General features: G+C 38.6%; 2 protein-coding genes across 4 annotated transcripts; one reads left to right on the top strand and one right to left on the bottom strand.

Annotated features, from left to right (window-relative positions):
- Positions 1–9,970, bottom strand: LOC111330544 (inactive rhomboid protein 1). The gene is made up of 9 exons (XM_022935413.2): positions 9,659–9,970; positions 7,943–8,367; positions 6,902–7,014; positions 5,664–5,829; positions 4,652–4,766; positions 4,044–4,113; positions 2,876–2,960; positions 1,679–1,808; positions 1–1,062 (listed from the first exon to the last, which is right to left on the bottom strand). Exons 1-9 carry the CDS (start codon positions 9,702–9,704, stop codon positions 755–757), a joined length of 1,458 nt encoding a protein of 485 aa, XP_022791148.2. The 5' UTR covers positions 9,705–9,970; the 3' UTR covers positions 1–754.
- Positions 8,619–23,850, top strand: LOC111330543 (uncharacterized). 3 transcript variants are annotated; one of them, XR_016002599.1, is made up of 12 exons: positions 8,619–8,765; positions 10,313–10,455; positions 11,210–11,327; positions 14,055–14,231; positions 15,105–15,543; positions 16,080–18,077; positions 18,594–18,842; positions 19,384–19,530; positions 19,874–19,984; positions 21,595–21,797; positions 22,238–22,870; positions 23,044–23,850. XR_016002599.1 is itself a non-coding variant. In XM_022935412.2 (11 exons), exons 3-11 carry the CDS (start codon positions 11,244–11,246, stop codon positions 22,583–22,585), a joined length of 3,756 nt encoding a protein of 1,251 aa, XP_022791147.2. In that variant the 5' UTR covers positions 8,619–8,765; positions 10,313–10,455; positions 11,210–11,243; the 3' UTR covers positions 22,586–23,850. The 3 variants fall into 3 exon arrangements, 2 of the variants coding, with proteins under 2 accessions (XP_022791147.2, XP_088619720.1); XM_022935412.2 differs by having other exon boundaries at positions 22,238–23,850; XM_088763594.1 differs by lacking the exon at positions 10,313–10,455 and having other exon boundaries at positions 8,628–8,765; positions 22,238–23,850.
- The last annotated feature ends 4,037 nt before the right edge of the window (positions 23,851–27,887 follow it).

Genomic DNA, 27,887 nt, shown 5'->3' with positions numbered 1-27,887 from the left:
TTTTAAACTGTTCTTAATTCTCAAATTTATTTTCTCTGCCATTAAAAATTCAGACATACTTGATGTATATTCATTCATTAAAGTAAACGTCGTAAAATACGTTCTTCAGAGTGACCGTTTCAAACTCTATTCTCTTAGCACTGACCAGAAATAAATCTCGAGATAACAAGTAATATTCAGAGTAATATCTTTGGCCCGGCAATGGCAGCAGCTGACAAAATTATTGATGAATCTGTCCTCTACGTTCACTTCAAAATAAGTAACGATCCTCCAACTACCGCTACAACTTGTTCCCTTTCATTTTTTTTTTTTTTTTTTGTATCCTCCGCCCAAAGGCCGGCGATCTAGTGTTAGTGCAGCCCAGAACCCATCCGTTGTCTATCTTCTCGGGCCCCGCGTCTTCTTCTTCTTCCACAGAGCTTTAGGGTAGAGGGGTTAAAGGGGGCGAGGGATCGGAGATAGGGCATTCGTGCAATGGGTTCCATCACTAACATCTTAGTGGCAGCTAGTATTTACCAAATAGGTTTATTTTATCTAAGTAAAAGGACAGGGGAAGGGGTGAGGCACTCTAGGGCTTACCCCCCCACCCAATTCTTGCTTCCTCAGGTGGACTATAGTCAACTGTCTTCTAAAATACTAGCTACTTCAGTGTTGAGAATTCAGGAGAACTCGTACGATCACATCAACATGAAGTTCTAAGATCTATTTCATCTCTCCTCCCATCTCATTGTTTTCATCAAGTCGCAAGTGAATTCTATCCACCGGTGTTTCCATACCCATCTGAATTCATGTTTGGACAAAAATGTTCCGTATACGGCACACAGTCGAGGTATTGACACCATGAGCAGAAATTGGAAGTTTTATCAAAGGTAAACAAAAAACAAAAGGCAAAAGTCAGCACAGCAAGAAGAAACGCAAAAACTCCTTTGAAACAGGTATAAAGAGCCATGGTCTGGATTCGACGAAAGTTTGATCGTGGAAGGAACACCAACGATGCAAAAACACCAAACACAAACCCTCCAATGTGTACAAAGTTTCCGATGTATGGTAACGTCCCTAACGCTACAACGCAAAATAAAAAAAGACACTTTTTTCAAGGTAATAGTTTACCGTGTGGGGGAGGAGGGAATAGGCGTTGGAGGATTTTGGTTGCGTCATGATAAAATGTACTGTATCTCCCACAAGGCTCTGTAATATACTTACCATCCCCCCCTCCCTCATTGGCAGTTAATTGACTGTCAATTTTCTATTACCTCCCCCTTTTTATACTCTTTTGGCGACGCGGATCCCCCTAATGTTGCGACTGAAAACCATGTTACCCCCCCCCCCCAAATAAAATCTTCTCGACCTCCTCAGGTAGTAAATAATGACTGTTCCTTTAGAAGAATACAACTTTGGCTGAATTTAAATCTGATATCAACATCTCAGGTCCACACATGCATGGCGAAAAGAAAAACAGACTTCCCTATTACAGAACTTCAACTTCAACTGATTTTATTTCAGACTAACATGCAAGTTGCAATAGCAATAAAAAAATACAAAACACGACATCACTTCACGTGATACCAAATGTCACACGTCAGATGGCAAGACACACGTCACGTCACGTAACGTCAAATTCACTTACGGAGCTACCGTAAGTGCGCGTTCGTGACATAAACTAAAAGACTTGACTTACCAAAACTGATCAGTGCCACGCCCAGTATCATAAGAGCTTCGACACACGGTCTCTTTACTTCACGTCCAAACTGCACCATTTTCACTATCAGTAAGGCAAGGATACCGAAGAGAGCTCCCGAGGCACCAGCCTATAAATTTAATCGATAGATAAAATACAAGATCAAAAAATAAAAAGAAGAAGAAACAAAATAGACAATAGCAATTGAATCTAAAAAAAAGCAACAGTAACAACTCCTTGGTAAATTTCTGAAATAGGAGAACATTGAAAGAAAAATAAAGATGACTATATTGGTTTTGTCTGTAGCGTACAACTGCAACAATTGGAGTAGGGACCGCCTACATAAACCACTCTGTAGGACGGCTGCAGGTCAGCGCGCATTTACTTTCAGAGGCCAAAACCTGTGGAATAGTCTCCCAGATGAGTTTCAGTCTATCACTAATTTAGATGTATTTAAAGTAAAATAAAACAGCATTTTTTAAGGTTATTTTTGGAAAACTAAGTTTTAGATATTTGACGCTGTAAATTAAGCTGAAAAGCCTTTTTGAGGAGATTAATAAAGTTATTATTATTTTTATTATTATCATTATCATCATTATTATTATTATTATTATTATTATTAGCATAGGACAAATAAAAAAGCTAAGTACTCCACGAGGAATCAACCTCGAACCTTCTGCCAAGGTATCGGCTTTCGCGCGCAAAAAATGACCACAATACTTTGGAACTGAGAGAAAAGCTTAAAAAGATGATGAATTTTTTTGTTACCACGTTTGAATCCGGGATTTCAAGTTCTATTTGTTCTAGATAGCGAACGCACCACTTTTGTAGTTATTCTTCCTTCTGGGGGGAAATGGTTCAGGCCTCAAATAGATTCCCCAAGCTCCGCTGCTTGTCCAAGCCTCGCTTTTAAATGAATATTCACCAGGGTGAGTGTTGTTGTTTACTCTCCCGACTCGATATTTTTGTTCAACGGTCAACTTCTGAGATATGGAGGAAGATTCTCTAAACGGATAACCCTACATATCTGTGTTGTTTGATTTTGAGAATTTGGTTTTGTATCCAATCAGTTTCCCAAGTTTCAAAATTCGCACAATTATCAGTTGTAAAGAGCATCAAACTTGTGACGATAATTTAGGTACGCTTGGAGTTTACAATTTAAGAATTGTTCGCATCCTAACCTATCCGTGTACATACCTGTGGAGTGAGAGGATCAAAAAGTCCACAAAATAAATTCCCACCGATGCCACTTATCAGGTAGATCAAAGCCATCCGAATTGAGCTAAAAAAGAAGGAAAAATCGACCTCATCACAAAGCAACACACAAAAAAACTTAGTCTTCAACAGAAAGACATTCCCTTGTTGTAAATGCAGTCTACAAGTCTGGCAGTCTTCTCCTTTATGTCAACCACGACAGGTAAAAGAAATTGTCACATCGGTGGAGCATTCCTCTAATTTGTTGAATTGTCAAGAATTCCAAGCAATTTTGGGCCGTAAGATATTACAGCGGTAAATTTTACCGGTTACCGCCTGATAAGGAGAACACTGGTCTGGGCGCTTTATTATCAGCCAGTTTCATAGCGTAAGCAAGAATATTATCAGACATCTCTCCTAAGAAAAGCGCGGTCACCAATCGAACGAAGTGGCTCATATCTGTGGCCGTTCCTAGCGTTCCCAGTTTCCGAAGCATGAAGCGACTAGGGGTATTGCTACACCCTCTGGATAGAATGCCAATCCATCACAGATTACAAAATATGACAAACTATCAGTTGATAAGTGTTGCATCCTAGTTCCGGCCCACGGCCGCCTTTCAGAAACGTTCTCGCTAACTTCCCTTTAATTAATGCATTAAAAAAAAAAAAAAGAAAGAATGAAAGAAAGAAAGAAAGAAAGAAAGAAAGAAAGAAAGAAAGAAAGAAAGAAAGACAAAAAAGAGGCACAGTTTTCAGTTTCAGAGTAACATTAAAAAAGCAGTCGAATCCAAAAACAAGATTATTCCAGAATTTCATGCAGTGCACCAAGTTTAAGGATTCAAAATCACAACAGAAAAAAAAAATTAAATTACAACTACTCGTAAGTTAGTTTGTATGAAAAGCCCTGTGAACCCAATTTCCTGGTTTATTCCGCTTCAATCTAATTCACGAAACTCTCAATAAATTCGATGGAAAAACTTTCCATAAACTCGCACTCTCACAACCTTCTTGTTCTTTTTTTTTTTTTTTTTTCACACGCACGTGCTCATCACCTTATTTGGTAGCCCTAGCCCAAATTTGGCAGTACTGCTCAACGTCACAAAACTGTGAGGGGTAGGCTTGGTAAAACTCTCGTACACCTTGTTAATCATAACAAATTAAAGGAGACCTACCCTATCTCCCTTTCAATCAAAATTCCAACAGGAATCTGGAAGATGAGATTTGTAATCAGATGAATCACTCCTAAAAAAACAAAAGAAAAATTTTTCTTTATGTAACAATCACTTTTACTTGGCCATTCTAAGCTTGGAAAAAGAAGCTCTGTTCTGTTTACCTCTGACAAGGAGGAGAAGTAGTGATGGTGGCTCTAGTTGAAAGAGGGTGGGTAAGAGGAAAAATGTTTTTCTCATTTATTGTAGGAAAGGTGTAAGGCCCAAGCAAAGTGAGCCAACAAGAGATCTGCTACTGGCAACATTGTTAACAAGAACCCCCCCCCCCTCCCCCAAACACCCCTCTGGGACTTGTCTTAAATCTTCCCTTGTAATATTATGCAACAACACTTAGGGGGAGTAAGAAGGGAGGAGAGAAAATGCATTGTAGTTTGGTAACTTTACAAAACATCAGGAGACTACATTTCATGTAAAGAACTTCCTTTACTGCAATACAAGAGGGTTCACATCTTTGGTTCAAATCATGGGTTCAAATCTCTCCCCCCCCTCTAGAGAAGGAATTTCACAGACACTAGTTACACCAAACACTGGAATACAACGTAAAAACATACCAAGGTGTAAAAACATTGCTGTAATCAATCTATACCACTGCTTTCCACTAGCCTTGTTCTTAACACCACTCATTCCACAAATCCCATCAAGGCAATTCACCGGGGTACAGAGGGTCTATCAAACCATCAACAGAGAACCATGTGGGATGACATGAAAAAGAAGCAATATTAAGTTTTACTGACCATTTTAAAAGAAAAATGTAACATCCTCAGTCTACAGTCAAAATGATCGAATACTTGAAAAGAGTGACACCCCTTGGTAAGTTAAAATTGGTAATTGAACTGAGGGGATTGCAATGTGGTCTGATATCATTTGAAATCATTTCAAAATCCAAAGAGAGCACAATATGTGAGTTTGATTTGAAATCACAAGTATCAGATTTCAGACCAAAATTGCACAACATGAATTTCAATTACCACTTTATTACATCCATTTTAAAATTGCAAAACTCAGTTGCTCAGATACAGGATTTTCCAGTCTGTACAAAGACTTAATTAAGCCAGTATTGAGCTGGTTTGCAAAAAATTGCAAGTTTTCTTTTAATTTTCCTGCAATTTGATTGGCTAATTTAGACAAACCTTGAAATCTGATTGGTTATTGTGATTAAGTATAGCTTTCTTGTTAGCCAGGAAAAAAGATGAAACTTAGAGCAAAGAAATAGCACAATTTGTGAATAAATCGCATCAATGAAAACCAATCAGATTGCTAGGATCACCAGTGATCTCAAAACAGTTTTTATAAATAGCGATAATTTCATCATTTTCCTTTTTCACTAAAAGATTAAGACCTATAAAATAATTCCCATTTGTTATCTTTTTTATGAAGTTGATGTCATTATCTTTCATTTTAATTTTGCAGCACCATTACCCATTCACTTCTGGCTATTAGACATTTGAGGGATGTGTTTCAGCACAGATCACATATTGGGGAAAAGCTCTAAAATCACCATCAAAATTTAAAGGTAACAAATGAATACAAATCATTTCTTGAAACAAAAATTTAATTTTGTACCTGATTTTTGTGCCAATGACCTCCCATGTATGAACAATACTGCTCAGAGATAACTTCACATTGAGAATGAACTCCAAGACAGCAGGGTCGTAACGTAACACCACGTTTGCAATAGGGACTTTTTGGACTTGTACAGTTCCCAGAATCAATGACTTTTCCTTGGCAACTTAAAAGAAAATTTCACACCAATTTTCATTAGCATTCACTGCAATGGATACTACCGATACCAAATATTAAATAACTGTACACAGGGTTACTAAACACAAATTGATCAATATAATAACAAGAGACAAGCAAGGAATTCCATCTAAAGTAAATGATATTTTTTGTCACTGTGATTTTATATTATGGTAAGCAGTTTTCACCCTTTTCTTCCTGAGGAGGAATGAAAGGTGAATTTTCACCCAAACCATTTAGATCTTAAAGTTTCTAAATAATCCAAACATCTCAATCAAGCCTCCTTTCTAATAATTCCCTGGTCTTGAACTTCAAGTTTCTTTATATGCTCTTCCTCATCCCTATCTATTAGAGTTGGACCCTCCTAATCTTGTTACCCCTTAAACAAAAACTACCAAAATTACAGTCGAACCTGTGATCACCCACAGGGAATGGCAAGGGTGACCTGTTAATGCAGATTCTACAGATTTGGGTATTGTAAAAAACGAAACACAGTGCCACTACATGCTATAATTGATCACTTACTGTACCCCTAAGAGTGACCGGCTTTTAATTTCTCCTTATAGTGTAATTATGTTTGAATTAAATCTAAAATTGATATGTTTAAAGGAAAACTCAAATCTTTGCTTATTTCTGAATTTTTGAAATCTGATTAGTACTTCTGATTAGAATATTTTTTTTTAACCAATCATGTACATATGTTTTTATATATATTCTTAGATTATATTATATTAGATGTTGTGATTAATTAATTTTATTTGAATGTATAGTCAGTAATTTATATATTGTTCCTGAAAAGCCCCATTGGGGAGGCGGCAATAAAGTATGTAGGCATGTATGTATGTATGTATGTATGTATGTATGTATGTAAAGGTCATGAGAATGAGAGGTCAAGGAAATTATCACCAATTTAAGAAGTGGCTGATTGTTATACAAATTCTCCTGGTCAGCACTTTAGGAAATGCATAGAGAACAGTACGGAGAATATATGTACTGATGAGAGGGTGTAATGGCCTATGGTAGAGTTTACCACTAAGTGCTTATTAAAAATTAACCCATACCTTGTATTTTTCATCATTCCACACTCCTCATTAAAGGAACAACAGACATAATCAGCTTCCTTTTTTGATATGTTATGAATTCTTTTTTCTACAACCTCCAACTTCTTCATACACTGAGGAAACATTTAATGAATATATAAGTTATCATCGCTGTCAGCCAAAAGGTTTTTTCAAATAAGGTCAATTACCTTGTTCTTGGTTTTAATTGGAATAGGTGATTCTGCTCAAGTGACCTTTCAATTCAGGTGGAAACGGACAATACAAACTGGTGGTTGGGACTCAGTCAATTGAGGTGACCATGACAACTTAACAAAGGTGAATCTTACACCTAGTTGTTGCAATAATTGCAAGGGTTATCAGTATAAGGTCCCTTATTAGTTACCTTCACTATGAGAATGTATAAAACATGACCCTCAGGGCTCGGCACTGATGGAAACTCACTAACCACAGACTAGTAGAAATTCAGTTTTGGCTAGTGGTTTTTTATTTCCACTGGCCAGTTTGGCTAGTAAACAAACTGAAATTGTCGTAACATCTAAGTTGTCACTAGCCACCACTTGGCTAGTAAGTTGAAATGTTTAAGTGTTGAGCCCTGGCACTGAAACCTTACAACTAAAAGTAAAAAATGTCTACCTGTTTCTAACTTAACCCTTAGAAACCCCTAAGAGTGACTGGGATCTAGTTTCTCTTTGCAATATTTACTGATTCAAACTAATTAAGGTTACAAGAGTAAGAAAAATGATCACAAATTAAAGAGGCTCTTGATAGTCTCACAAATTCTCCCCACCATTGCTGCATGTTGGATTTGTAGAAATGAGCAGTAAAGAGAATTTATGCATGCTGAAGCAAGGGTGCATGTTTAAAGGTTAAACTTAATTAGAAGTTCTTAGAATGAGTTCAGAGAAAACCTGGAAGTTGTAATTAGAGACTCTCACTCATACAAATGAAGACTCATCACAGGGTTAGCTAATTATAAACAGTCCTTCACTGAGAAGGTTAAAACAGTATCAATTGAATAGCTGTAAAAAATTCAAAACTCACCGGACCAAACTTAGCCCCTGTCTGAATCAGAAAAGATGAATTAGGTCCAATGAACCAGTTGACCCCACAGTATCGAGCAATGTGTTGTTTATGCCCTGAATCATTTAATCCTATATATCCAAATTTGTTAACTGATGTATTTTGAAGCTCTGGCTTGAAAGCAATTTTCTCGACTCCTCCAGCAATGCAGGTATACATAAGAAGTGCCACATTTACAATTGTTACGAGGAATATAAAGTAAGGACGATGAATTTTTCGTGCAGCCAGAGGCTCCTCGTTATTTGTAGATGTAGTATCACATAGTGCTTGGCGTCTATCTGGTCTGGGGATGTTGTAATTACTCCCACAGTAGGAGTACACAGAGGTTTCATTAAAATCGTCGCTGATTGATGATCTAGAGTAAGGATGTTTATTGTGAGATTGACCTGTTGAAAGAGTGAAAAATTTAGCTAAAAAAAGTAACGAGGTACCTGACAGTGTAGAGAGGTTTCCTCCATTGCAAGTTTGTCCCCAATACCACCTTTATATTTAGTTCACCCCCCGTAATAATTAAACAAGTTCTGCCCCACCACAGTTTTGGAATCAATGCCAGATCACAATACTGGGAGCTACTCAATTATTCTAAGGCCTTAAGTGTTGGTGTGGTCTGGGCCTTGAACCCTCCACCTCCCACATGGCAGTCTAGTGTTCTACAACTTGAGCAAACCTGAGGCAGCACAGAGAGTAGCAGCTTAAAAATCCCTGCTGATGGAGGTGATCTACACAGGTAAAAAGAGCTGCATGCCCTATTTGGCTAGCTTGGAACACAGCTTTAATCTCAAAGGTAATCTGTTGTTTTGCCTCTGCTTTCTTTTATCCAAGAATTGTATGCATAATGAAGTACGTGGTTATAAGGAAATCTCGCCTAGAACAATTGTTCAATATCAGTGAATCTTTGCAAGTTTATAATTTTGACAGGACTACGAAAAACAAAGTCATCTAGAAAATGAAAGGCAAGATTTCCTCACGGCTCCATGGATAAAGTAATTATGAGAGCGATAGATTGCGTAAATTTAATCAAAATGCTAATGACCGACAACTTCAAAACGTTTGTAATAGACTACGGCTTTATTTGAGAATAGTATGAGGTTTTACGGAAATCATTTCGGAGAAAAATTACTATTGTTGGATAGCCTCGGAAATTTTAATACGATTAAAACATTAAATGTCATTTTAACACCACTGAAATGCAAACGTAATCATCATGTTTTGATCACGAGACACCGATTGACGTATCGTAGTATCAAGTCACGCTAAGTGCTCTTTACTGAAGCAAGATTTTTAACTGAAACTAAGACGAAAATAACTTTACTTCTCCCTTTACAACTTTTACTGATATATCTTTATTACCCCAGTTACGCATCACAAAAAGACAGGCACACAAACAATATTTATCAAACATGAAGTTTTTCTCGTCTTCCATCACTTCGAAATGCTCTTGATTTCATAATCCGGAGTTAAGATTACTGACAAAGAAACGTTCCTTATTGATAACGATTTAAAAAAATTCCCGTGGAATAGATTCTCCTCTTTAGATATGAGCTATATTTTTACAACTAAGGGTGAATCAAAGTACTGCAAAGTAACATAAAAGTATAAAAGGGAAAGTATAAAAATTAAACTTCTATCGTGTTGAACGGAAAACCAAAAGAAAAACGCGCATTTCGTGCTTCATACCTGATTTTTTTACTCCAAGAAGAGGCTCTTGTTCCATGCTTTCCATGTGAAATAAGCACTTCAAAATCGTAACTCCAAACAGTCACCGTTACAGCTAAACACTGGTTTTACTTTTGATTTAAATTGTGTCCTTGAGCTTCTTGCTCTGATAGTATGGAGAAGATAAAAGCCGATCATGCATTATTAGTTTAAAACGCATTTGAAATTACAGGGAATCTTGATAAGAAAGCAACGAAAAGACACAGCATACGTAAAAAAAATTCATGATTCTATGCATTTTGAATTCAGTTTATTAAAACGTTCTCAGTTTCGCGTTTTTTATCGGAAGAAAAATCTCCTTCATTAGAGAAAAGTACACTTTGTGCATATCCACTAGGGAGGGGAGGTATAAAACTGAAAATTCCTTTACCATAAAAAAATGTCTGTACATCAAAATTTGATGGCGAGTTCACTGACGTTCGATAAAAAAGGGAATTTTCAATTGTAATTCTTTATATATAAGTTCTTCCTCAGTCTGGTTGTTTTTATTCTTGGCTCAAGTTTTGGAGTTGTCCCCCAACTCCTCCGGAAAGAAAATTTTTGCGGGTTAAGTCTATTGCCCAAATTATTGCCCATTCTCCTCGCAAATAAGTCTGTTGCCCATTCTCCTCGCAGACAATTACCAAGTTGTCTTGATAACGGCGTCTATAACCCAGACACGAGTTCTTGGCACTGAAGGAATTCTGAGGTTTGCAGACTTTTGGTTCGTCATTCCTTCCACTCCCAGAGCTTTATAAATGAGTATGGAATTTGATTTAGTAAGTTAGCTACCAATTTGTAGAAAGTTTATGTTGATAACATTGTATTTTATTTGAATCTTTACTACAGAATTATGTTCTTTCGTGCCATCATATGACCGTAGAATTTGTTATTTAATAAATTAAACGAATTCTAATTTGCTGGCTAATTACGAGTTTACGCAAATTTTTGCACAGTGAACCTAATGAATAATTTATCAGCGGTAACTGTTTGATTTTGGTAGAACTGTGCGCTGGGCAAATGTTTCATTTACTGTATGTCGGTCTAAAATTTAATTTTGACGCCTCGCTTAATTTTATTTAATGTGTAATCAATAACTATTTCACCTTTTTTGGATTCTGAGTGCAAATAATATGAAAAAAAGAGAATCGTGATTATCGGTAGGAAACTGTTTAATTCGCACTTAATCTTGCAATTTTTTCAAGTGACCAAAACTTGAAAATAGAGGCACAATTTTTAATTTTCTTTGCTTCAAAATAAAATGATAACTAGGTGATCATGGGGAATATTATTGATTGAACCTTTGCTAGCTATATATGTGCTCTTTCATATAAGAAGCTGGTAGAATCACAGTCCCTTTTCCTTTTCTGTGCAAATTGTAGCTCAGATGAGTCAAGCAAGCTACCCTCTCCCTTGATAAAGAAAAAAATTAAAGTGTTTAAATAGTCTCAATCTATTCACCAATCAAATGCCCTCTTCTGTTGTGTAATTTGATAACTAAACACATGATTCTTCTTTTCTTTTCTTTTTCAGCTTTTTCAGTAAAGTTTCCTGGCAATTGATAGCTATGGGTCATTTCCTATTCTACAGAGAAAGGATAACTTCTAGGATAATCACCACCACTGTTTTATTATGGAGTGGCTTTCTCAAGGTATGTGTTGCCATACTCCCTGCTGGAAAATGCTGGTCTGCAAGAAGAAGGTCATAGCCCATTGCAGAAAAGTGAGAAGACTGGGAAAGAGTGTGGTTGTTTTCTGTTTGTTTGAAAAACTAAGATATTTAAATAAAAGATCAACTAAATTTGAGAGTCTTAATTAAGGTGGCTCGTACCAGTTTTCATCTTGTTGATGGTTTGTAACTTTGAAAGAATACAACAGAAAGACTGACCAAGGCCTGAGTTGAACACTTTTACGGGGTTGAATTATATAATAATTGGTTATCCAAAAATAGGTGTCATTTCGTCACTAGCAGTTTCCATGGCAATGCTTTCATAGGCGTATTCAGACGCATTTTTTAGCTTTTGGCTTAAATAATTCCAAAACTAATCCGGTGACCCCGTGATTTTTTTCAGTGATTGCTTTTGGCACTTGAAAAGGAAAATGCATAAAGATTTTTAGAAAATTCTACGGAGCGGAATTTCAGAAAATCTAGAAAAAAGGCAACTTTCACACATGACAAATTTCCTTCCGTAGAATTTTCTAATTTTTTTTCTGATGATTCCTTTCAACGTTATTATCATATTGGAACAGTAAAAAGAAGGGGTCACCGGACTTGTTTTCATGCAATAGCTTTCGTGAGTTTAGCAATTTCCATGCGCTTTCTCGAGCATTTAAAAATCTGGATTCTATAAGATCGACATTTGCTCATGATCTGTTTTAGCTATCGCTGACAATTGCGTGTGCTCACGCGAGCACCTACGATCTGATGTTTACAGACATTTACTGCCAATAAAATCATTAAACAGCTGTCAAAGACAGCCTCCCGAGCTCATCTTAAAAATCCTACACATGACTTCTGGCTATATCATATGGAGCAACTTCAGAATACCCGTCCACATCATTTACAAGTGTCGGGAGGCTTTGAAGAATGAGGCATAACACAATAGACGCTATTCTTATTTAATGCCATGTAAATGAGGGGCCAGGTATTCTGAAGTTTAGCTTCTTCTTCTTTCGCCGTCGCAAGATTTCATATCGGTTGAATATTTCTTTTAAATGTGAAGTGATGCATCCTTTACTTCTCTGAAAATCGTCTTCTTTATCTTAGTCTCTATCTCCTGCATTCACAGTTGCTGCTCAACACATTAAATACAAGCTCTTAGGTAAACTTCTCACATAAGTAGAAAAAAATCCTCGGGCCGCCATCTTTGTTTTAAATTTTCGTCTTTTAATCTCACGCTTCTTTTGCACGTTTCTCTCTCGTGTGCTGCAAGAGTTATCTGTTCCCAGCACGAGGAAACTAGTACCAGCCATCTTAAGCAAGAATAGAAATATTTAGAGGAGGAAAATGGCAAAATGACAGCTCTTCAAATATCACCTAAAATAGAGAGTTGGTATGGATTGGGTAGACAGGCCAAAACATTTTAAGCATTTGTATGGAATATTTGCAACTTTTGCAAGGCTCCAATTTGGACACTTTTCTGCTGAAAACTCTCAAACTTGACTGGGTAGCTTTTCATTCAGTAACATGTCAGTGGAAATGTTTAGATTTTCAATGTAATCAATATAAGAAACTTGTCCCAGTCCTCTCACATTTCTGCAATGGAGTGAAGATACTTTCTGTATTCTTCTTGACAGTTCTCACCTCCTTTATGAATACTATCAATACCTATTCATGCCTCTCACAAAACCAGGGTTCAGGGTTTCATCAGAAGCTAGTTGTGGAAACCTGTTAGCTTTCTGAAACTATTTTGTTCTGGCTACTTTGCAAATTGTGATCAAAGAAAAAAAATAATTTCTTTTTCCAAGTATGTTCTAGAATGCTGGAGATCATGTCTTAGAAAGCTGGAAATCATGTCCAAAGGAGTTTCAATTTTTTTCTGGGGGAGCATGCAGGGGAACCCCCCTAGAGGAGCATGTCGTAATGCAACATTCCATGTTTGCTAAACACTCAGGCATAATTCAATTTAACTGCCCACAACTCAGATCATGCATCTATTGCACCTATTGCATCTATTGCATGTTCTAATGGCAACCTTGCACAACACAAGGGATATTCAGTCACTAAGTAGTGCAAGCAATTCAAGTTGCTCTGCAGTTGAAGTCTAATTTTGTTAGTCACTCTTATGCATGATTACAGACCAAATGGACTCTACTCAGTCCTAGTACCATTACTAATTACTGTAATTTTCACCTCTAGTAAATGATCACCTCTATTGCGAGGTCGCAGTCACCCTTTACTAAGTCCTAATGGCCTGTTTTGATTATCCTCCACCCCTCAGTCACTGAAAGCAATACATTAAGTGATAATTTGGATATATTAACAAAGTTGAAATGGTAAATTGGCCACCGTAACGATTACAAAAGCTGACGTTTCGAGCGTTAACCCTTCATCGGAGCGAATGGCTTCGACGAAGGGCTAACGCTCGAAACGTCAGCTTTTGTAATCATTACGGTGGCCAATTTACCATTTCAACTTTGTTGATATATCCAAATTATTTCGTTACTCCCACTGACGCAGCCCCAAACAGTTTCTTTCGAAACTATCAGCCTTAATACATTAAGTGGTCAATTATTGCCTAAACTGGCATTGTTTATTGTTTTTCATGATACCCCTAATCTGTGGAACCTTTATTAACCTAGTTGTATTAAACTGTCACCCTGCCATTTCCTGTGGGTGACAGCTTAATATTAATACAGACTGTAACTGTATTTTGTAGGGTTATGATAGTACCTGTTTACCCACCTCATGTCTGAATGGAGGTACCTGTGTTATAACTGCCAGTGGACAGCAGGTGTGTCATTGTGCAGCAGGATTTACAGGAAGTAGCTGCTCAGTTGACACAAATGAATGTGCTGCACATCCATGTCGTAACAATGGGACCTGTATTGATCAGGTGACTTACATCAGAATTCATACTCTATTGTCTTTCATGTGTAAGCCCAGTCACCTGGAAATTAAGTCATAGTATATGTACAGTGTATGTACTGTATATTTGAGAAGGTGAGAGATGTTGGCATAATGATTAGCATGCTGGGTCGGGTTGTTCAAAGCTGGGTTTAGATAACCCAGGGTTGGTGTGAAATCTGATTTAAGATCTGAAACCTTCTACATTGTATAGAAAATTCAGTACAATCATTTTTGTCAACAATTTGATGATTGGGTGCCCTTCAAAGAATAGAGAAATTATCAGAGAAAGGCTTTTGAACAAAGGGATAAAGAATCCTAGATGAAAATTTAACCTGATCAGCTGATCAGCCTTCAAACTGGGCCCAGGACTCCAGGGGCGAGAGATCCTGGCTAAGACCTAACTGGGGTCATTATGTCCTGTTCTTGTACAAGACATTTTGCTCTCACAATGCCTTTATTTACCCAAGATTATATAATGTGAAAAGGCAAACTTTCTGGGATGCATGAAGAATGCAGTGGGCCGACATGTAACAACCTACATTGTAGCATTCCATTCAGGGGTAGTAGCAACACTCCTGACTGCTTCATGCAGCTATAGTGACCAGAATAAGCTTTGGCACCTCATGTCAGCCACTTAGACACTTACTTGCAAACTTTACTTTTTAATTTGAAACATTCTGTAGTTTTTCCTGACAGTTTATTACAGCACTCTAATTTATATCTCAAGATGAAATGGTGTAAGTTCTGGACTTCAGAGTCTAACCTACGAGTGCAACACAGGTCACTAGCTAGAGCTTGTGCTGCAACATCCCTTTCAAAGCACAAGCAGCAAACTAACTGTTATTTTTGCTAATTGCAGATGAACTCATTTAGATGTCAATGCCGTAAGGGATTTACTGGAATTATTTGTGAGACAAATATTGATGACTGTCAAGGCAATCCGTGCAAGAATGGGGCAACATGCCAAGATCTTGTTTCTGCTTTTCGCTGTCACTGTCAGCCTGGATTTGCGGGAAGGTTCTGTGAGACTGACATTGATGACTGTGTTGGCTTACCTTGCCTTCACAGTAGCACCTGTATTGATGGGGTAAATGGGTTTTCCTGTACATGCTTGCCAGGATACACAGGAGTCTTTTGTGAAGTAAACTACAATGAATGTGGTAGTAATCCTTGCCAGAATGGAGGAATATGTGCAGATGGGGTGAATGATTATCTTTGTGTGTGTAAGACTGGTTTCTCAGGAAAAAATTGTGATAGGGACATAGATGATTGTGAGCAAGCGCCCTGCAAGAATGGGGGTGAGTTTATTTTGTAGTTTAATTTTACATTGTGAGAATGTCCTGTGAGAACTCTGCCAGTTGACCCCCTGATACAAAGTTATTCTAAGGAGCATGCACAATCAATCAGTGAAAGGTTAGAAGTGCTAATGGTTTTCAGGTCTGAAAAAATTTCACCCTCTTATTTTCACCAAATGAATTCATTTTTCAGCAATTACTATTAATCGCTCAAATGTTTCAAATGACATCTGACAATAAAGGCAAAGCATCCTTTGCAAAATGATTTGATGCCAACTGCCATGAAAAAAGCCTCAGTGGAAGTTTCCCGAAGGAGTGAGAAATAAAATCAATTAAGAAATATAACTTACAATATGATAGATGTTGTACATTTGTTTGAGATGTGGTACAATCCTTACATTAATGGTTTGAACTCTGTTCATTGTAAATCACCTTAAATTTCCAGCTTTAAAGAGGGGGTGGCAAGTGGTGGAGGGTCCTTTATGTGTCTAAATTGTAATGCTAATTAATGTTACATTTTTGCTATTACATTTTTCTAGGATCCTGTCATGATCAGGTGAATGATTTTCAGTGTGACTGTGCAGTGGGCTTCAAAGGAGCAACCTGTGAAGTGAACATTGACGACTGCTTATCCACACCATGTGACAATAATGCTACCTGTGTTGACTTAGTCATTGGGTTTTCTTGCAATTGCATGAGTGGGTTCACTGGTCCAAAGTGTGAGATAGATATTGATGAATGCAGAGACCATAAGTGTATGCACAACTCAGCTTGTGTTGATGGAATAAACTCATACAGGTGCATCTGTAAGCCTGGCTACGCAGGACAGTTCTGTGAAGTTGACATTGATGACTGTGTTCTGCAGCCATGTAAGAATCAAGGCATATGTGTGGACTCAGTGGATGACTTTAGATGTCTATGTCAGACTGGGTTTACAGGAAAGGATTGTGCGGTTAACATTGATGACTGTGCGAATAGTCCTTGTCATTACAATGCCACATGTGTAGATCTTGTCAGCGATTACAACTGCACTTGTCCATCAGGCTATACTGGTAAAGACTGTCATGTGATTGTTAATAATTGTGCTAATTTGCCTTGTTTGAATGGTGGAACATGCATTAACAGCCATGATGGACAAGGATATGACTGCATTTGTCGCAACGGATTTACAGATGCAACTTGTGTATTAAATATTGATGACTGCTCTCCTAATCCTTGTCAGAGTGGAGATTGCATTGATTTGGTAGACAATTTTAAGTGTAACTGTTCTGGAGGCATCACAGGAAGAACTTGTGCTGGTTCAGTTGATGCATGCAGTGCATTTTTCTGTCGCAATGGGGGTACTTGCATGTCTTTTAATTCTTCACATAATTGTGTTTGTCCAGAAGGTATCACTGGCACATATTGTGAAGTTGATATCAACCACTGTCAATCACACATTTGTCAAAACAATGCCACTTGTGTAGATGGTGTCAAAAATTTTACTTGTCTCTGTGCTAAGGGATATGCTGGTCAATACTGTGAAATAGATTTTGATGATTGTAAAGTTGATCCATGCAGCAACGGAGGAACTTGCGTGGATTTGGTTAATGACTTTAAGTGCATGTGTGCCCCAGGTTTCCAAGGGCAGACATGCACTGTAGACATCAATGAGTGTTATTCATTTCCTTGTTACCATGATGGGTTATGCACTGATTTGGTTAATGGCTTTAATTGTACCTGCAAACTAGGTTTTACTGGAAAGAAGTGTGAGAAAAATATTGATGACTGTGCCAGCGACAGCTGTTTAAATGGAGGGTACTGTTTTGATGGTATCAACAAGTTTCAATGTTTTTGCAGTCCAGGCTTTTGGGGCAACAACTGTGAAATAAACATTGATGATTGTGCCAGGCAGCCATGTAAAAACTCGGGCAACTGTACTGATTTTGTGAATAGCTTCGAATGCATGTGTTCACCAGGTTACACAGGCAAACAGTGTGATGTAGACATTGACGACTGTGTCAATCAACAGTGTCGCCATGGAGGCTCATGCATCGACTTGGTGAATGGTTTTACCTGTAACTGTCCCCTGGGGTATACAGGTGTCCACTGCGAGTCTGACATAGATGAGTGTCAGTCACAGCCATGTGTCAATGGAACGTGCTTAGACGAAGTTGGTGGTTATAAATGTGTCTGTCAAGGTGGCTTCACTGGAGACAATTGTGAAGTTAATGTAGATGATTGTGCCGGTTCCCCTTGTCATAATGGAGGCAAATGTTTTGACATGGTAGACGACTTTCTCTGTGTATGCCCTCTTGGGTTTAAAGGGAAAACTTGTAGAGTGAATATTGATGATTGCTTGTTTCAGCCTTGTCAACACAATGGAAGCAGATGTGTGGATGGCGTGAACAGTTTTAGTTGTGTGTGTGCTGCTGGCTATACAGGTGTGAACTGTTCTGTAGAGGTGGATCAGTGTGCAGTGTCACCCTGTCAGAATAATGGAACTTGCTCTAATGAGATATCTGAATTCACTTGCTGGTGTCCATCAGGCTTCAAAGGTGAGAAAAGCAGTTGAAACTGCTAAAATTCTTATTGAGAACCCCTTGTTTTCTTTTCTCAAAATAGCAATGCCAGTTTTCTCAGTTATGAAACACTGACCTCGTTGCGGTCGGTCCGTGCGTCATGACCTCGAGCCAAATATTTTCCTGTCTGACCCTTCTACTCAGACAACAAGAATTTGATTCAACTTGTAAAAGCCTTTTCGATAGTTTGTTCCAGGCGTTCATAGTAAAACGGAGCGAACTTCGATTGTAGCAGAGGAGTGAAATAGCGAGGGAGATTTGGGTCGGCTCGGGTTCATTACGCGACTCGACCCAAGCCTCCCTCGTTTTTTTCACTCCTCCGCTCTTTAGAGCGCCGTTTACCATCGCGCTTCGCTTTACTGACTTTCCCTTTTCCCCTCCTTCCCCCCTCCCTCCCTCCCCCCCCCCCCTTTTCTTTCGTTGGTTCTCATATTGAAAGATGACATACACGCTGTATGAATGAAAGTGTTCAAGAATAAATTCTACCTTCAGGTCGCAATTGTGAAGTAAAAGAAACAGATAACTGTGCGAGCTTTATTTGCTTAAACGATGGGAGATGCCGTCAAACTGGAAATGGTAGTGAGTGCATATGCCCCGGAGGGTACCATGGCAACCACTGCGAAATTAAGAACGACAGGTGCCAATCATCTTCTTGTGTCAATGGTGCCACTTGCGTTGACAATGGAAAGGGCCTGTTCTGCAAATGTGCTGTGGGTTATGTTGGAAAAAGATGTGAGAAAGGTGAGACGATGAAAATGAGGTTTAATTTGAACAGTTGTCGTAAAACTGACGCGAGAAATAGACAAACTTGTTCGCGAAATCTCTATGAAAAAAATCATGTTTGCGGATTGTTTTATCTATTTTGAAGTTGCAGTACTTCATCTGAACATTGTAAAAGGGTTTGTTTGAGTAACGGGACGAATTTTGCCTCATAATTTTAACCAAAATTTCAGCTCAGTTAATCGAGGAGAACGGCAGTACATGGTCTTTCAAGTGTCATCCCAGATTCTACTCCAGAGCATTTGTGCAGGGTAGTGATTTAACTACACAATATCACCAATGAATCATGCATTAAGGTTACAAGAATAAAGGAGATGATCGACCACCTAAGAAGCTCTTGATTGTTAAACAAATTCTCGTTGTCAGCACCTTAGGAAATGTGTTAAGATCAAACGGGTAAACCCTCTCTTACACTCTCACACAGGAGTGTAATGTGGTGTTCTAAACTATACCAATGCGTCAAAGAAATTTATAATCAAAGACGATTGACATTACCTTCCAGCTTTTGACCACTGTATTGTTCGAGTGGCTGATAGTAACATGACGTTTCCATCCAACATATGTGGGCCACACGGAGCATGCGTGAGTCATCGCTCTGGTTTTACGTGCATGTGTTATCAGGGATACTCAGGACTTCTTTGTCAGCACGGTAAGTTGGGTTGATTGTCAATCTGGTGCCCAGTACCCCTTGTTATGGTAAGTGACGTCTGGACCGAGGCCTCACATTGACTTTAGTAACCTTTAAAGAAAAGTTAGTGAGAACACTGACAAAGTTTTGAGTTTATGGTTTTATCGTTCCTGTTTTTCTACGGAAATTTCGGTTAAGGAGATGAGGACCAAGGGCGAGTTGTGCGTTAGTGCAAGAGCGCCATTGCCGTTGGAGCCAGCACTTTTAACCCTAACTCCACGGTCTCCACCCAAATTAGTTTGGCAATTTTCTGTTTGATTTGTCGTTTTTACAGAGAACCTTTTTTTTTCAATTTACCCTCCAGAAATAGATGAATGTTTGTCAAATCCTTGTGGAAAAAACATGAACTGTATCGACGGAATTGACTCTTTCACTTGTCACCTTGTGGCTGAAGTTGACAATGCAGCATTCTCAGGTAGGTAATGAACAATGGAAGGCTTCTAATCTCAACTTTTAACTAGTGATAAGAAATGACTGACTCTCGAAGCCAGCACAAAGTTGAAAACATTGTTGCTGTAATTCATGTTAAGCGGGAACTTTCAGACCGTAAACAACATTTTGTTGTTGTGTTCACACATGTTGAAGGATAAAAATCAGTGAGAAGTTTCGATTGCTTATTTGGGTTAAAACCATTGGATTGCTACTGATCGTCGCAAGCGACAAGGTGACAAGGTTCCAAAACCCTAACCCTAACTCCTAACCCTAACCCTAAAACCCTAACCCTAAAACCATAACCTGTAACCCTAACCATAACCTTTAACCATAACCTTTAACCCTTTGACCTCAAAGAGTGACTAGAAACAAGTTTCTCCTTACATTATCACCCCTGCTTCACACATGAAGGGCACAAGAATAAAGGAAACGATCACCAACGTACTAAAGAAGGTCTTGATTGTTAAACAAATTATCCTCGTCAGCACCTTAGGAAATGTCTAGAGAACAGTATGGAGAATATTGACCGCCCCCCAGTTAGTTCAATTGGTTAGAGCGCCGGATTGTGTCGTGCGGGAGCTCGAGGGTTCGAGCCCCGGCCGGACCAATACTCGTGGTCTTAAAATAACTGAGGAGAATTTGCTACCTTTCTATAATATCAAGAAATGGATAGATATTCTAGTCTTCTCGGATAAGGACGAATAAACCGTAAACCTCGTGTCCTGCGTTAATTTCCCACGCACGAGATTACTGTGGGATGGGTGGGTTGCTGTCTCACGTTTCATACATGAGCCTCTGGCTCGGGCAACCTGGATAACCATGCCTCACGTAAAGACAATAAACTTGTTCATTGATTGATTGACTGATGTTACGGAGTAAAGGGCTAACCCTTCCCTGCAAGAGCGTAGCGTCATCTTTTCAGGGATGCCAATGCTTCAAAAGAAACTTACGAGTAATGACTACTAACATTACCTCTCAGCCTTTCACCTCTGTATTGTTCAGTTGCACTCTGTCTGGCTTCCTAGCTCCGCTTGCCCCTATGCCGGTCATTTCAGGTAGCCAGTACTCTAATTTTAATTTCAGTTTTTTTTTCGTAATAGCTTATAAGGTAAGGGAGAGTACAAACTGAGATAGTGGTTGCTATTGTTGTTGTTGTTGTTGTTCGAGTGGTTGATTTCAACATGACTTTTCCATCCAAAGAGTTTCGAGTTTTCCCAACATGTCATCCCTACTAATAACACTAACTACAATCGTTAATGTTAGCATTGAGCCGGCGATAAGCTACGACATACTTATTTTCCCTACGCTAGTCCATGCCATGAACACGGATCTGTAGTGTATCATGACTTGCTCTTATTTCAATACTTCTGGCGTTTGTTTATTTTAACCGCAAGCATTCAAGCCTCAAACTTCCAGAGGTGATCGGCATGTAACGTCGTCTTGCAGTTTCAGTGCATTGCAACATATTCTCATTACGAATTAACAAGGAAATACATAGCAACGAGAAGGAGAATTGCTAATCTGATATTGGGAGTTTAAGGATCAATGGAAACTGAAACAGACGATCGCGGTTTTTTGTTTTGTCGTATCCAGGTTCCCCGACCAAGTCGTCTTATGCAATTCCAGTTGTCGTGGCAGCAGTCGTATTGGTGTTGCTTGCTGTCTTTGGTTTGTTTATATTTAAACTGAGGGCTTACAGACGGAGAAACGGGCGAATGAAACTGAAAGAACACCATGCAGATACACTGCCTCATCCCTACATTGAGGAGAAGACTTTCGAGAACCCTATATACCAAGTAAGGATGCTTACTCTAGTCATATTTAACAATTGAATCAAGTTCGGAATCATAAAGAGAATTATTTTTGGGCGTGAAAGAGTGAGGCGGATAACACAAGCTAAGACCTTGATAATTCTGCTATCTCGCGGAAAGGAATCAAATAACTTCTCTATTATGCATGTCATAGATCACACTTGACGCAAAAATGTGTCGAGGACTTGAGTGACTTGCCTGTGTGCCACTCTTTTGTTCTTACCGAATTTTAGCGTCCACTGAGATTTCAAACTGAACGGAGATTTGGTAAAATGGAATCTATTTGTTAAATGGATACAAAGATAACTGTCAGGCGAAAATCGCGAGAAACCCACCAAAATTCGTTACAAGCTACTATACGATGGCCTTATTCATGAATGCATTTTTGACCATATCTTAAATTTTAATTCATTCCTTCCTCTTAGCCCAGTGATGAGGTAATTTCTGTGGAACGCCGTGACGATATTGACTCTCTAAACGCTCTCAGAATTCAAATTGACCGAGAGCTTCTCGACCTCTCCTTCTTGAGCGACGCTGAAAGCATGGGTCAAAGAGAACTTACGAAAAGTTCTTCGGCACCAGATCTCCGAAACTTTCACGTGACCGTCGCAGATATGGAGACTAGCAGTGTGTGCTCAGTTGATGATCTATCCCACGGATCCTTGGGAACAGAGTGTTTTCTCGGGGCAAACACAAGCGCCCGTGAAAATCGAAACGGATTTGTTCCCGCCGACGTGAAGCGATCCAAAGAATGGCTTGATACTTGCCTTTAATTAGTAGAAATGATAGGCTCTGTTTTGCTTGGCACGGATTTCTGACTTTGGTATTTGTCTTCACCGAAGAATCTACTAAGCGTTTACGCCGGTCCTTCCAAAGAGAACAGAAGTGAAGATAACATCTGCTGAATCGCTTGGATTTCTTCAATTCAACTCTACAAATGTATTGTTACTTCAGTGCACTTTCAATGACATGCTCATTACGCACCTCAACCGCCATCACTCGAATTGCGCTTTATCCCTCCTCCAAGCACATTACAGGCACCTCACTGAGAAAGGCAGGTTGGGTACTTCTGTGAGTTGAATAAGTTGAGTTCATGTGTTTGTAGTGAAGGAGTTATTGATTTTTTTCTTATTGTCTTGTTTGTTTCCGTCTTGCTTTTCTTTTGTATTCAATGTTTTGTCATGTTTAGATTTGTTTTTGTTCTGCTTTTCAATGCCTTTATACAATAAAGGGTTATGGAAGCAAGAACATCCGCGAAAGTTTGGTTTTCACCTTCAGAATCTGCGTGTCGTTGAAGGCGTGTCATCGAGGTCTCATCCGTATGGTACATGCGAACAAACCGTAAAAGTGTAAATAGAGTTCATTTTGCGTGTATGTATAACAAAAAAAATGAAAACATAAAATTTATTGTAATGAGTAACACTGAAAAGTACAAATTATTTGTCGAAATGCTTAACATCAAAGATTTATAATCTATATTTATTTATGTACTTATTTATTTGTTTATACTAGGTAGGAATATTTCGTTCCCGTCAAGAGGCAAAGCTAAAGTAATGAGTTAAGTTAAATTTGTGTGCTCAAGCAATTTGTATGTAAAAATGCAGTTAAAACAGCTAAAGCGAAGATGGTTAACCATGCCTAAAATATGTATTTATAAAGAGGAGAGTACTTGAGAATAAGAATAAGTTAATTACCTAAATAAGACATTGTTAGTCGCCTAATATTGTAAATTTGGATTGATTTAAGAGAAGACCAGGTATGTCAAAATTTATCAGCAAAACAGAAGTGATGATATAGAATTTTGGGGAATATTGTGAAAATTTTCCAATTATAAATTATGTAATACAAGTTGTTCAATTTCTTGCATAATCGAGATACACGGACTAGGTGTTTTGTTAGGCCGTGGGATAAAGACTGAAGTGGAGGCTAGAGTGCATTGATTATATAGTATAATTATTGGAAATCTATTGAAACTCCAAAGGTAAAGAGCCGATAACCATTATAATATATGGGGGAATTAATAAAACTTTCAGTGTTATTTTGGTCTTGTGCTTGGTTGTTAGATCATCAGAAAGGCTAAGAGTGACGTTTACGGAATTGCCACATTAGGCTATGTATTATGCACCAATGAGATCACAACGCTGGGGTATGCTTGCACTGATCAGAGTGTCGTCCCTCGTGTCAATCATGTTAGGAAATTAGGATACCAGTATAATGGTTCATGTCCTTCGTGAGGACTTCTTCGCTATGATCTGTCGGAATTAGAAAGGTCGTCAGGTAATTTTTCTACCTTTTAGAAGTTAAGACGTGTTTGCTGTACCGCTCCTTCACTTACAATGCACACATTGTCAGATGAAGGCCTAACATCACTTTATCACTTGAGCTTTTTGTTTTGGAAGGGCTAGTTTTGCTGACTCAGATAAAACCTGCGTAAAAGCATTTACATAAAGCATACTTGATTGATAATTTTTTTTTTTTTGCCTTGTGACTGCTCTTTTTGTGAAGGTTGAAAGACCACCGAGTTATACTTACTTTCTGTGTCGTCTGCCACATTAAATATCCTTAACTTTGTTTCTAAAACTACTCCATGAATTAAATATTATGTTTAGAGAAATCCTATCTGGCAGAAAGAAATTTTACAAGGAACAATGATATTGTTAGTCCATTTTTCACGCAATCCTCACGTGCTTAGACGTTTTCTACCACTTAAATTCGCTTTTAGCCACTTTGGACTTCACCCAATCACCGTGTCGATTCCTTGTAAACAACCTGCATTTATCACGTATTCCGCGCGCACCGGACAAAGTCCAGATAGACAACAACCAAATATGGAGCCCACGTTGTAGTACCAACGTGAATGTTATTGAAATATGATACTCTTCTCGTCGTCCAATACTTTGTCGAGAAACAGAGACCGAAAAATGTATTTAGCTAGAGGCTATTCGAGGTTAAAAGAGTTTCGGTTTGTTTCTAACTGCAGTCAAAATTATTAGGACGAAAGGCGCCATAACAAGCATATACTGCATCCAAAGTAAGAGACGCTGCTCTTGATGAGGACTTCCGAGGGGTTTTGGCGACAGGCGACATTGCTCAAAAATGTGGCGACAATCTCTTTCCGATTCACCGATAGCCGACAAAAACTGACAGAAAAAGGGCGACAATTTGCGACAGCGACAAGCCATTTTTGAGTTATTTCTTTAAAAAAAAAACTAACTATATGTTAGCGTATAGATTGGTGTATTGTGGTGTAGTGTAATCTGATCAGCGCAATTTGGTGTATCTCTAAGCAATCTGATTGGCGCATCTTTTTTTTGGTGTATCTCAACCCAATGTGATTGGCCCAATTTTTTGGTGTATCACAAACCAATCATATTGTAGTATTTTTCGATGTCGCACCAATCAGAGCGTTCTTGCTAATTTGTGGTTTGACAGGTCTTCAAATTTCAGCGAATCAACGCTTGAGTCGGAGAGAGCGGTTCGCGAATTAAGGAAATGTATCAGTCGTGTTGGGAAAGTGCTGGAGTTGTGATCGTTGTACGACTATACTTAATCTTCCTTCTGAAGGAGACTGAGTGGGCCATGAGAAAAATTTTGAATCAGATATTACTTCAGATGTTGATAGGAGCAACTTCAGGATATTTCATTGCTATATATGAGTTAATCAGCGAGTGCAATTTTGAATTTCGCTCAAGGCACGAGGTAAGATGACATCTACAAGAGTTGTAAGACCATCTATTCAGTGTAATGGCTCATGTCCTTCGTGAGGGTTTTATCGCTATGATCTGTCTGGATTTGAAAGGTCGTCAGGGAACTTTTTCTACCGATTAGCGAGTTAAAACGTGCATGTTTTGTGTACCGCTCCTTCACTTACGACGCATACACCGACAGCTGGAGGCCTAACACGAATTTAGCGCTATAGCGTCTTGTTTCGGAAAGGCTAGTTTTACTGACTCTGGTAAATCTTGCGCAAGATATTTGCGTAAATCATATTTGATTGATAATTTTTTTTTTTGCCATATGGTTGTTCTTTTAGCAGCGTTTGAAACGACCACCAAGTTACATTTACTTTCAGCGTCGACTGCCATGTTACATATCCGTTTCTTTGCTTCTAAAAGTCCTCCATGAATTAAATATTGTTTAAACAATACTTTCCCGTTACAATTGCGTGTTACTTTTTACTCGCCAGTATGGATTAGATTTTTTTAGATGAAATGCCATTTTCCAGTAAACAACGCAAATTTTATGACATAAATCTACCTCAATGAAAAATATTTCATAAGGGACAGAATGGTTCGGTCGGTTCATTTTCCACGCAACTCTCACGTGCTTAGACGTTTTCTACCAATAAAATTCGCTTATAGCTAACCTGGACTTTACCCCATTGCGTGTCAATTTCCTGTAAACAACCTGCATTTTATCACGTATTTCGCACGCAATGGGCAAAGTCCAGATAGGCAACAACCAATTAAGTAGCCCACCTTATTATCTTTTGAAGAATGATACTTTCTCTTGGTTCAATCGACTTTCACTCGTTCGAAGAACGGATCGAGACCGGAAAATATCTTTGTCCAGAGGCTGTATGAGATAAAATAGAGCTTTCCACTGCAAAATTATATGGAAGAGTATTTTGAGGCAACTATCTGTTACTGAACAAGAAGCTACACGGAGCCTATATTTGGGCCGGATTTGTGGATCAGCGGATTGAATTGAATTGGTTCGAATTGAAGGCTTTGCTGTTTTAGCAAAATCGCTGTCGAGTGCTTTTCATGATTTATTAACATGGTGAGTTATGGAGGCTAAGACTTCGGAACAAGTTGATGCCATCCATGAAAATTTCGAATTACTAAAATCGCCGGAGGAAAGACGGGATCACTCAATAAAAAGTTGTATTTGAACGCGATGACTTTATTTACAAGGATTTCTCTTGCTTACATCTTATAACAAACCTTTGAAGTTTTTTCTTGCCTCGGAACGATATATCACAGAAGGCATTTTATAGGGCATATGGTATTTCGAGGACTGGACTGGACTGGACTGGACTAGTAAAACGCGGACTAGTAAAGCGCGGACTAGTAAAACGCGGACTAGTAAAACGCGGACTAGTAAAACGCGGACTAGTAAAACGCGGACTAGTAAAACGCGGACTAGTAAAACGCGGACGAGTAAAACGCGGACGAGTAAAACGCGGACTAGTAAAACGCGGACTAGTAAAACGCGGACTAGTAAAACGACAACAACAAAAAAAACAATTTCATACGAAGGCGATCATAAGACTTAATGGCAAGACAATTTAGTAAGTGACAATCCCTGTTTGACTCATGTAAGCTCGTGTGTTGGCCCGTCACGCTTTTTCCGTTTTCTTGCGCCACAAGCGCGAAAGTTCATCCATGTGTCGTTCATAGGTGTAAGTTCGGGCGACATTCTCGGGTCGGCAGATCATTTCAGGTTTTCATACGAAAACATAAGAGGAAATCGCATAGTATTGCGAAGAAGAATTAAAAAAAAAACACACAAAAAGAGCCACAAGAGGAAAGAGAAGAAAGGTAAGCTAGTTGTAAGTAAAACGTTGAGGGGTCATAATTGATCATAATTGCAGTTAATTACCATCATTACCTGCGTGGCGCTTTAAATAACTTGATGACCTTTATTACAGCACGGTCATGGCATCAACGATCATTGAGATTTAGTAGTGTTTCCCAGTTAATAATTGCCAATAATCCTATTCATGTTCATAATATGGAGAGATAAGGTAAACATTACGTTCACAGTGAACTGAGTTAACCAGCTCACAATAGTGCAGCCTGAGTGAAATTTGCGGTGAACACAAACGACGGCTTCTTTTTCAAATTTTCGTCTCATTTCTCAGTGCATAAACACTTACGTTTAATCGACACTTATACAAGGAGGCCCTTAGACTTCTCAGAGCAAACTCCTCTCAAACTATATTCCAGGAGAAAATCGCAAATTTCAAAGCGCATTTGCTAAAGAGAGGCTACCCAGAGGACCTCAATAGCACAACCCTCTCAAAAGTGAATCAAAAAACAGAGCGGTAATATCTTATAACGCTGAACTCTG

The sequence above is a fragment of the Stylophora pistillata genome, chromosome 6 (assembly GCF_964205215.1).
Source record: "Stylophora pistillata chromosome 6, jaStyPist1.2, whole genome shotgun sequence".
NCBI lineage: Eukaryota > Metazoa > Cnidaria > Anthozoa > Scleractinia > Pocilloporidae > Stylophora > Stylophora pistillata.
The sequence above is the reverse complement of the archived record's forward strand: the minus strand, read 5'-3'. Positions and strand labels throughout refer to the sequence as shown.

Bases quoted from the DNA above. Each gene is read 5' to 3' on its own strand.
- LOC111330543 (XM_022935412.2), top strand. From the start codon at position 11,244: ATGGGTCATTTCCTATTCTACAGAGAAAGGATAACTTCTAGGATAATC. The intron at 18,078-18,593 runs GTGAGAAAAGCA...TTCTACCTTCAG, and splicing joins GTGTCCATCAGGCTTCAAAG to GTCGCAATTGTGAAGTAAAA. The intron at 19,531-19,873 runs GTAAGTTGGGTT...TTTACCCTCCAG, and splicing joins AGGACTTCTTTGTCAGCACG to AAATAGATGAATGTTTGTCA.
- LOC111330544 (XM_022935413.2), bottom strand. From the start codon at position 9,704: ATGGAAAGCATGGAACAAGAGCCTCTTCTTGGAGTAAAAAAATCAG. The intron at 7,015-7,942 runs GTGAGTTTTGAA...ATGTTTCCTCAG, and splicing joins CAGGGGCTAAGTTTGGTCCG to TGTATGAAGAAGTTGGAGGT. The intron at 5,830-6,901 runs GTATGGGTTAAT...TTTTCTTTTAAG, and splicing joins GGAATGATGAAAAATACAAG to TTGCCAAGGAAAAGTCATTG.